At 39.5% G+C, this 10,848-nt stretch overlaps 1 protein-coding gene across 1 annotated transcript; it reads right to left on the bottom strand.

Annotated features, from left to right (window-relative positions):
* Positions 1 to 74: 74 nt before the first annotated feature.
* tsg101a (tumor susceptibility 101a) lies at positions 75 to 7,227 on the bottom strand. Its single transcript, XM_083974010.1, has 10 exons — positions 6,837 to 7,227; positions 6,145 to 6,232; positions 5,959 to 6,024; positions 4,719 to 4,882; positions 4,249 to 4,375; positions 3,804 to 3,861; positions 3,550 to 3,644; positions 1,982 to 2,184; positions 1,646 to 1,885; positions 75 to 1,552 (listed from the first exon to the last, which is right to left on the bottom strand). Exons 1-10 carry the CDS (start codon positions 6,876 to 6,878, stop codon positions 1,463 to 1,465), a joined length of 1,173 nt encoding a protein of 390 aa, XP_083830136.1. The 5' UTR covers positions 6,879 to 7,227; the 3' UTR covers positions 75 to 1,462.
* Positions 7,228 to 10,848: the final 3,621 nt, after the last annotated feature.

The following is a 10,848-nucleotide window of genomic DNA, read 5'->3' as shown; positions in this document are numbered from 1 at the left end:
ATTAACTACATACCGCTGCGCCTGCTGAAAATAGCAGCAATACGACATCAACAAAAAAAGATCTCACCGAGATGAACCATTAAATCAGATTTCTTTTATTTGTACTGATTTACATAAATCTACAGATATAAAAGAACAGGTGGTTGAATTGGAAACAAGAAAAAAAAAATAACAGCAGATATTCTATCATACAATTCAAAGTGCATTTAGTAAAAGGCTAATTTAAATGAAACATGTTTTGCAAACTTTACATAAGTTAACTTTTTGATTAGTACAATAGTTCTTTATTTTTTTTGTACCCTCCAACGCTCTGGCTTTATTCACAACTTTTTACTGAAAACCTAAACTTCACAGCAGAGCTGAGAATGAGTGGACAACACAAAGAAAAAAGAAACATAAACCAAGATACATATTTTCTTTTGTAATACCTTATAGAAATACGTATGTCAAGACTGCCCACCTAAATTTGAGACCGTGTACAGAGCGAAGAGACCACTGTACATGATTGACTGGTTAGTGCAGTCAGACTGGAGGGTAAACCTGAGCAGCTGACACACAGAGAGAGAACCTCACTCACACCATCCGAAGGAGATACACACAGATCAGGGGAAACAACTTACAATAGTGAGAGCAAGTGGATGGGGACTCAAAGTTCAGCTCATTTGACAGATCCCAACAAGACAGAGAAGATGCACAGTTCAGGTCGTCGACTATCCCTTCTACTGTAGGAAAATCGATCCATTTGACTCCGTCGCTACTTAACATGACCCAGACCTCTTACAGCATTAAATCCTGAGGCTGAACCCCTGTCCTTCCTTCCTGAAAGGTTGCCTAGGGTATTTATATCATAGCCTAACCTTTTCATTATGAGGAGTATGGACATGCAGGGTTCTCTACAAAGCCCCTCTTTACTAGCCCCTAACAATTTGTGCTTACTAGACAAATGACTTTGTCTGGCAATGGTATTGTTAGCAGAACACGTTGGCTACCCTGCAGTGCAGCAAGCACAGGTTGACACCCTAACTCGCTGCACGACATCCCGCTGCACCACAAACACTTAGGGCAAATGTCACATACCCTACGCACAAAATAGGCTTGTTCCTCACTTTTACCAATATGGTATGTGTCGTACAGGTTGCAGGATTTCATGTCAGCCACAGTGCGTGGTTCACAGCAAAGTGACTGGTTTTCTTGGATATATTGGGGCACAAGAGTAAGGTGTGGGTCACGACTGTTAATGCATAATGATTTCAAAAAATGTATTTGGTCAGATCATAATACAAATATTGTCACACAACAACAACTGTGGCGACACAGTTTCAAATGTCACTGTGCTAAAACGAGAAAGCCCAATTCTTCATAAGTGTTGCTCTTCAGATTTCATAGGGAAAGACAGAAATGGAGAAAGAAGGGAGAGGAAGAGAGTAAGGAAATACAGAAGCTTCCAGGTAGTCAGTGTGGGTCAGTAGAGGTCACTGAGGCCGGCAGTCTTACGGGCTTTCTGCATGAGGGCACGAAGCTGGAACTGCTTCCTGGACAGGAGGCGTACATGCTGTAACAAAAAGTAAGAGTCAGTTCAAAAGAAGACGGCTATTATGTGTTTACACTTGTTTCTCGTATGATTTGCTGGTGCTGAACTGGTCACCTTGAGGAAAACTTCCAGATCTATAACGCCCCTACGCAGGGCCTCTCCCAGGTAGAAGATGGTGTCCTCAATTGCATTCTCCTCTGCATACAGGTTCAGGATCTGTTTGTACAGCGGGGCCGTGGGCACAATGACATCATCAATGTCATTGTTCTCCGATTGGTTCTCCATCTTCTCCAAGGCCTCACTCAGCTCCTCGTCCTTTCTCTTCAGCAGCTCAATGTTTCTGTCGACCTCAGTCTAGCAGAAAGCATAGAATCATCGTTTAATTTGGTTCTCATTAAAAACATGCTGATAAACAGAGATTCAACACTTTGAAAGAGGATGACATCTCACCACTTCCTGGTCCAGTCTTGAGACCATCTCCTCCAGTTTCTGATGTCCCTTCTTCAGGTCTTCCTCTGTTCGCTTCAGGGCATCAAGCTCAGCCTGAGCTCGGTCCATCTCCTCCTTCATCCTCCAGCGAAGCTTGTCACTTACTGCGGAAATCAGAGATGCGCGGATGGTGTCCTCACCGATGGTGCCATCTCGGCTCTGACCTTTAGACAAAGAGGTAAAAGGGTGAGAATGACAGTTGTTAGATGTGAAATTGTTATGTTTGGCACAGGCATCTCTGTCAAGCACTGACAACATGAAATTAGGCAAAACTGAAAAAGATAACATTTTGCAGTGGCACAAGTCTAGAACCAAGTCAAAGCACAGCACTGAGCCACATGACCAAGATATGGATATGAAATTCAAGGAAAACTAACACGCATCTTTGTAAAATGCCTTTCACAAACCTCAAAAACACTACATTACTAACTCATTTGATGGTTTGAAATGGCTAGAGTGGGTATATTAAAAATTGTGCTCCAAAATCTTATAAAAATATCAAGCTTTCTTTGAGATATGGTAATTTTGAATGACACAGCATAAGACTCATCATTTTCCCACTGCAACCATTTAGTGACCCCTTGTGGTCTGGATTCATCTGCCTCCATTATGTTTCTCCCAGTATTAATTTGGGCTTCATCTTCATTTTATCGCCCATCTGTAATTAACTGAGATTAGATGCTCATTCATTTAGGTTATAGTTTGGATGAGTTTCATTAGAGCTCTACAAAATAAAAGTATGGTGATCATAATATTTTTATTTTAGCTTTAAATCCAGACAAATCCCAGGTTATGCAATTGAAAATACCATGACAAATGTCTTCAGAGTCAAGACCACCTCATGTGCAGTCTGGAGTCAGCACTACAAATGTCAGAGTTGATCAGCCTTGAGATCTGAGTAGTCTACAGGCAAAGCCATTTCTTCTCTAAAAATAGGAGACGGCTTACACTCCTCCTGCCTGCTGGTCAGTAACCAGCATTTCACTGGTGCTAACTGATGTTGGGGCAGCAGATGGGTCCTATGATCATGGGTCTGTCTTTGTGTGGAGTTTCTGTTCCTATCCTAAACATAGCGCTCTGTGCTTCTAAAGGTATAGGGTGTGGGAGCTGGAGGAGACTGTTTTTTCCCCTTCAGGCCCATCCTACCCTTTGGCCTTTAAACCTCCCCACTCTAGTTACAGAAACGACCTTTTGGTGATGGCTCAGCGAGCCACTGAAGTCACACAGAGGGTGAGAGAGTTTGAGTCAGAAGGTCAAGTGTCTTCATTGAGGGTTAAATCAAGACCATGGAAAGGCATTGTTTTGTCTGGAGTGAATTAATCTTTGCCTTCTTATGTAATTGAATCACTGTAATGTAATATTTCAATAAACCAAATATTATTTTTACATTTAGGTGTGGAATACATTTGTGGAGAAATTCACTAAATAACTTTTTTTTTTTTTTCAATCCAGTGCACATTTAAAATTTCTAATGCATCCCTGATATAAAGCTGAAATAAACCACCTCAGATACTAAATGTCATACATACCAACTGTAGAGACTGGAGTCTGGGTTGGGTAATGTGTAGTGCCTGCAGTTGCAGGATAAGAGTTGCCTCCTGGGTACTGGTATCCTGGGTAGCCTCTGCAAATAGTTATATTATCAATAAATAACTGATGCTTCCAAACCAAATTCAGTTTCAGTGTTTTTAGTGATTATATGTGACAAACAGAGCCAGGACAGGTGTTTTGGGACATACAGTACACATGTTAGCTGTAGGTAACTACTTGGCAAACATCTTACCCTGGATTAGGATTTGGGCCGTACGGTGACACCGCAGGCATGCCAGGCATGTAGGAAGCTGAGGAAGACATAGATAGTGAAACATTCAGATCAAAGGACATACAGGTCAAAATATTCTTCATCTCTCTGACTAGAACACATTTACTGTCAGTGTCAGTGATGTGTTGTGAGCTCCATCTGGTGCTGAAGAAAATAAATGCATTATTTAGAGGCATTTCTTATATTTAGTTAACCATCCATAAATGAGGTCTATGACATATTAGTAACACCTTACAGTACACCGAGCAGTACCCAGTACGTAAATACGTATAAATAAATAAATAAATAACGTAAATAGCTCTATAGGCAATATATGACTTTGTATGAAAACAATCTGCGATTCAATGTGGACAACACTTTAAACGCCTAGATCGCTTCGTTTATGACAAAAATTCGTGTCACTCACGGTTTGGGGGTCCAGCTGCTTGGAAGGCTTGGTAGGGAGCTTGTGTAGTTGGACGTGAAAACACAGGAGGCTCTTCTCCAAACACCACAATCATCACCTGAATCAGGCCATACAGGTCTGACTGAGGCTGTAAAATACACAATGGATGTAATTATTAACCATACAACAATTGCCCCCCTGATTATCAAAAGGAAAGTTACAGTTTAAATATTCCTTAGAGCTTCAGCTACATTTATGGCCCTTGTGACTTCCCCATTTTGTGCTGATGACTAAAAATGCTAAATATATGCAAAATGTTCCTCTTACACTTTGTTAGAGCATCTACTATTTCAAAAATGTCACCGCTGTAGTCACACCTCAAAATGTCTTCAACAATATTTGTGCTTCTTATAAATATTATTACATTTCATATACTGTCATTACTTAAAGAAACTGTGGGTAAAAATACTGACTGATAACCTCACACTTACATGCTTCCACTCATGTAAATAAGGCAGGTAGATCTTGCCATTGGCATCGATGTGCTTGCCAGTTTTGATCATCATCGCACTGGTAGGTTTGACAAAACATATAGGAGGGTTGTAGGGATATGTATCGAGCAGCCACAGACACACTGGGATGTTGTAGACATTGCCTAATGGATACAAACACACAGAGTTAAAATGTGGCTGTTAAGTTTCAACATGCTCTTTCTCTGCCCTTAAAAGGGATACTTCACCCAAAATCAATAATTCACCAATTTTCTACTCACCGTCATGCCTAGGAAGGGTTTGGAGAACTTTCAGAGTCATCAAAACTCTTTTGGAGTTCCATGGGGGGTCCGGCTGGCAACAGATTTTCATATAATTGCGGCGGATTGTGCTCACTTTTGAATCGTCTAAAACACACACTATGAAACATCCAAATACCTCCATACTGCTCGTCCGTACTGACCCAAGTCTTGTGTGCATGCGCGAGATTTGTTGCGAGATGCTCATTCGTAGTTGTAAACCATTGGATATATGATGTAAACACAGAAGAACATCTCACAGCAAATCTCGCGCATGCACACAAACATCAACAGAGCCACTGGGAGGTAGTACTACAACAAGGCTAAAAATAGAGATCAAATTATTTTTTTCTGAACAACTTTTTCATGTTGCGGCTTCAGGACACTTGACGAGCAGTATGGAGGTATTTGGATGTTTCATAGTGTGTGTTTTGGACAATTCAAAAGTGAGCACTATCCACCGCCATTATATGAAAATCCGTTGCCAGCCGGACGCCACCTGGAACTCCAAAAGCGTTTTGATGACTCCAATAACTCCGAAAACCCTTCCTTGGCATGACGGTGAGTAGAAAATTGGTGATTTATCAATTTTAGGTGAAGTATCCCTTTAATGCTTGATAAATTACTTCCTGTCATTAGAAATGACATATTAGAAAACTGGTTAGTCAAGCACAATACAAGACTCAATTTTTTGTAAGCACATGTGCTCGTTCTAGAATTGTGTGTGTCTTGGATCAAACCACTTCTCTCTATATATCCCTTGAATTGACACAAGTACGTATTTGACAATTTGGGCCAAAAAAGTACAAGATAAATAGAGCATGGTAGTGCAAGCAGACAAGTGAGAGAGCAAAAGGGAAGATGGAGCAACGAAAGGAACATGTTGCAATATGGTTTTAAACAGAAAGTGTTATTTAGAAAACAAGAAAAACATTACTCACCTCTGTAGCTCACTGGGACTGTTCCTGTTAAACTCATGAGGTCTCTTGTGGAGCCATCATTAAACACTGAAACACAAGATGAGTGCCTGTTAACAACTAAAACAATTTTGATACAGTGTAAACAATATGAAAGACATAACTGTGATCAAACGGTCAAACAGTGGAAATTAGTATCATTTAATTTACCATAAGCATCCATTACTGGCTTCAAGTCTTTGTACTGGGAAATGACATTGGTTATCTCACGGACGGTCAGATCTCTGTATTTGTATTGCTGTACCATGAATGAAAAGAGGAGAGGGGGGAAAAACACATTTAGTTTCAAGGTTTAGAAAGCATTAAACCTAACTCTTCTCTCCTGTTCAAATCCGATGCCATCTTTAAAGTGTAACTTATACTCTCAACATTTTCATTTTCAAAATTTCCTTGATTAAAGTAGAAACTTTAGAATCTATAGGCCTACTAGTTCGTGCAACAGCCTACTGACACGTAGAATAATGTTGGAAAACTGACATTTAAAAACAGCCATAAACAGACTGGGGCTAGTTGCTCTGGAACATGTTTATAATCAATCTTTAGCACTAAACTCAACACTAGCTACGTGGCTATGCGAGCTAGCCGGAAGCTAGTGTTAACAAGCTAGCCGTATACACAGAGTATTTACAAAAGCGGTCATTTTACACAACTCAAAGACCAAATCCAAATGTAATGTTTTATAATTGTCCAGAAAGTGCCTGATTATTAAGCATATCAAATTCCTGGAACTGATCAGGGGCTGTCTAGTTAACAGCGCCATGTTTAGTGACGGTAACATTAGTTAGCTCACTTGCTACTGTTGCCCACCAAGTACAGCAAAACAGTTGAAGCAGGAGGCTTACCTTCAGCATTTTCTTCAGGGCACCTTCGTTGACAACTGCCATGGTTTCGGAGTGTTTGTTATCAATGGGTTTTAAAATGCGTTAAATGGGTGAACAGCTGTTTTTAAGGCCAGCTGGGGTGACAGCTAAGACAAGCTAACGCCAGCTAGCAGGGCTTCACTGAATGCTAGGCTAACGCCCAGCTTCGGGCCTGGCTAATAGTCAGGGCAGCGATCTGGTTTCTATATGAAACCCTCCGGTCCAGCACAAGTGGTGCCTCTGTTGTCGAAGCGCCGAGATCCAGCAGTTGTGGACAGAAAACAGATAGAAATCAATAGTTCTGAATAGAGGCGTGAAAACAAACACCCGATTATCAACAAAAGGAAGCAGTACCTGACTACTTCCTGTCCGCCGCCTGCGTCAGTTCCACGGTGTGGGGTCCAACCCTGGTCCAACCGGTCAAACCAGAGTCCAGTCCACACATTACAAAGCGATAGACTACTTACATTTTCTTGATAGCTTTATATCGAACGTGATTGTAATTGATAAGAGAGGTTTGACTTTATATAGCACCTGTGGAACAATTATAGGCACTGTCTTCTTTGCATGGCCTAACCTTGTAGCCAATTGTTTTTAGATTTATTTTACATGTGGCCTCCAGAAGTGTGCATTTGAATTAATCTGAAGTTTATTGGGTGTTGTGTGTCAAGCCTACTTTTATTCTGTCTGATTATATTGTGTTTTGCTTTTTTATTAAAGTGCTGCTGGGACTAACTAATTTCCACCTAGTGATTAATAATAGGCTAAATCAATCAATATGGTATAAGACAAAAGTAGGCTAAAAAAATTGTTTCTAAAACTGTGACAGTGTTTTAATTGCACGGTCAAAATAATAAATAGCCTATACATTTGCAATTGCAGTCTTTGGAAATAGTTGGACTTTATTTGCTTACAGATTTGGGTTAATCAAGGCTTTTAATATTTTATATTTTCACACAGTAGCCTAAAAGCAGCGAAAAAGCAACTACCAAAAAGCAAAGCTGGATTAAGTTGACAGAATTTCTGTTCTGCTCTTGTGTCAAAATTAAATCAACCATACCCTGCTGCATTGTGTTTGCAGTTGGGTGTGTAGCCTATGGTCCAAAGACCCAATCTTCTGTGGCCACAACAAATGCAAGAATATTACACAATATTATTATTTTATGAGCTGCCTGTAAAGACATGGCTATTCAAATAGGCTACCATTTGTTTATAAGAAAAAGAAATCCATAACATTTCTTTAAAAGTATAGGCCTACATTCCCATCAAACATAGCAGATATCTTTTCATCAGGTTCTGTTTGAAATTTACAGTCCTAATCATTGAATATGGGCAAGGCATAAGTCATTAATTCATTATCTATAAAACAGTCAATGGATACCATCGGACACTGTACACAGTATAAAACACACAGGCAACACCAAATAGTAGCTATTTACACAAATTATTGTCACAATTATTGTACACAATAGACTAACAGTTGGTTTCATTTTCCTGCTGGAAAGGTTGACCATCTTCTCTGGGTAAAGACAGATAAAAACTCCCATCTGTTCTTGAAAGCACCTCTGCTTGCTTCTGGAACTGTAGCCAACCTAAAGAAACAAAGAAAGCATCTTATCAGTCAAAACAAATTCATAAATATGTTGACCTGAGAAAGATATTGTGAGCCTTAGAGTTATGAGGGGTGAACCTAGATTAGTGTTTAATCATGTTTGGCCTAGATGTGAATCTTGGTTTGTCTTATCAACATCAGCTTGTATCTAGGGCATCGACACTGTTGTTGGTTTGAAACAACATGGAGCCTTGCTGTCTGACAGTTTGAGTGTTACTTACATGAGGCCTGCTCGGGTTCTGGTTGAGGAGCCTGCATACACACTGGAGGAAAGTCTCCAAATATGGCAATCATCACCTGTAGCAGGCTTACAAGGTCACACTCACCCTGATAAAGGAAAGGAAAAGTTACATGCACCAAAGTAGCACGGCCTTAAAGCTCTGAACCACACTGTGCTGAACATGCAGTGCCAGCAACTATCATTCCTTATCAACCCTGTTCCAGTCAATCTTGTCAAAGAGCAAGATCATTTTTCAGTACAGTAGTAAAATAATAATAACAATAATAAAAAAAACAGACATGTGAAAACTAAACAAAGCAAAAGGTTAAATTGTTTCAATAAATAAACATGTTGGAAGGTATATTTCATGTCCAAAAAGGAGTAGGCTGAAGTGAATACTTATTTATGCCTACCCCTTTTCCTTTCAAATTAAATCTTATATTCCTGTGTACCTTATGCAGTCCCATTATGTTCACATATATACTCACATTCTTCCACTCTTCCAGGTAAGGCATCATCACTTCACCATTGCTGGAGATAAACTTTCCCGTGATGATCATCATCTCATGTGTGGGTCTGACATAGCAGATGGGTGCAGTCTGGGGGTAGCTTTCCTCAAGCCACAAGCATATGGGGATGTTATAGGTCTTGTCTTGTATAAAAACAAGGGAAAGGGTATATTTTATTTTACATATTCCCAGTGATGTCTTTTTATTTTTGTTATTTCAAATGACCAGAATCAACATGAAAGCGAACATCTGATTGCAATACAGCTGATAAAAAGGGATTACAGTAAAAAATGTGAAATGATTGTTACCATTATATAAGACAGGAATAGTTCCGGTGAGAGTCATCAAGTTCTTTCTGGTCCCATCATTGTAAACTGTGTGAAAATGGATTGTATCATTTCCAGTACTTGTTAACATCAACCACATATTGAATAAGCTGAGCAACAGATGGTGAGCTAATATATATATTTTTGCATCTTACCATATTTATCCATTATGGGCACAAGATTTCTGAACTGAGTCGTTACAGCATATATTTCATGAGCCACATGTTTGCGAACATAAGCCTTGAAAACCAAAGGAGAAAAAACAATCACTGAGAAGAACAACTATCAATACAGTTCCTTGTTTATGTACAGGTTAGGGAGAGAAAAATAATTTTTCTCTCAATTGTTAATGATTATTCTTACCTTTGGAAGCATTTTCTTTATGGTATCCATACCGTATGACATGTTTGTGGTTTATCCAAAAGGAAAATATTAATTTTACCGTGTCCCAGTCCTCACCCTGTGTCTGTCTGTCTATCTACCTGTCTCTCTGGGGTTTATGGATAACCTCATATCTTTTATGACCTTTAAGAGCCAGTAATAGAAGAGTTTCACAATTATGCAAATTGTCTGCCCTAAAAAGAAAGCTACATGGCTTGAACAAACAAGATTGGAAGACAGCATAATATTGATTTGTAATTTATGACAAAGCTGCCCAGTGCTGGGTTTCTTTCTGCTTCTTTTTTTTTTTTTAATCTCATTGGTCAGGTGAGGTCATTGTTAGGATCACCCTGCTGATGTATCAGTACCGAAGTCCATTGCTGTTTTGCACTTCCTCACCACTTACCATCATTTTTGCAAAGTGCTTTCAATAATGATCTTGACCTGTAACCACTGTCAAACAAAGACTGTCTGTTGTCCAACATCTTTAAAATTAGCTCAAGTCTACATACAGTAGCCTATATAACATATGAATTGACGTATACAATTAAATCAGAAATAATGTTAAGCCATGCCTCACTGAGCTTCCTATCTTTCAATCCTACAGCTTTTCCTGCATTTCCTTGTTTCCCTTTCAGTTGCTGGAAGTGACCAAATAACATCAGAACTGATATGAAATGCATACATTGACACCATGGGTAGATTACATGGGGAAAAATAAAGGAAGTGTTTATCTGTGAGGTCACTGTGGTCTCATTTGTTTTTCTCTTTGTAGAGTGACATGCCCAGAGTGGAGGTGTGGCTGGTTCACCTGTTCAAGCCAAAACTTCTCATAAACAGCACTGCTGATGGTAAAACTCACGTCAGCACGAGGTTTATGACCGTCCTTTGAACCTCTATCACTGCTGGACTTACCCACATTGTTAAAAAGCACATTATGATCCCT

The sequence above is a fragment of the Trachurus trachurus genome (genome assembly GCF_905171665.1).
Source record: "Trachurus trachurus genome assembly, chromosome: 6".
Lineage (NCBI taxonomy): Eukaryota > Metazoa > Chordata > Actinopteri > Carangiformes > Carangidae > Trachurus > Trachurus trachurus.
The sequence above is the reverse complement of the archived record's forward strand: the minus strand, read 5'-3'. Positions and strand labels throughout refer to the sequence as shown.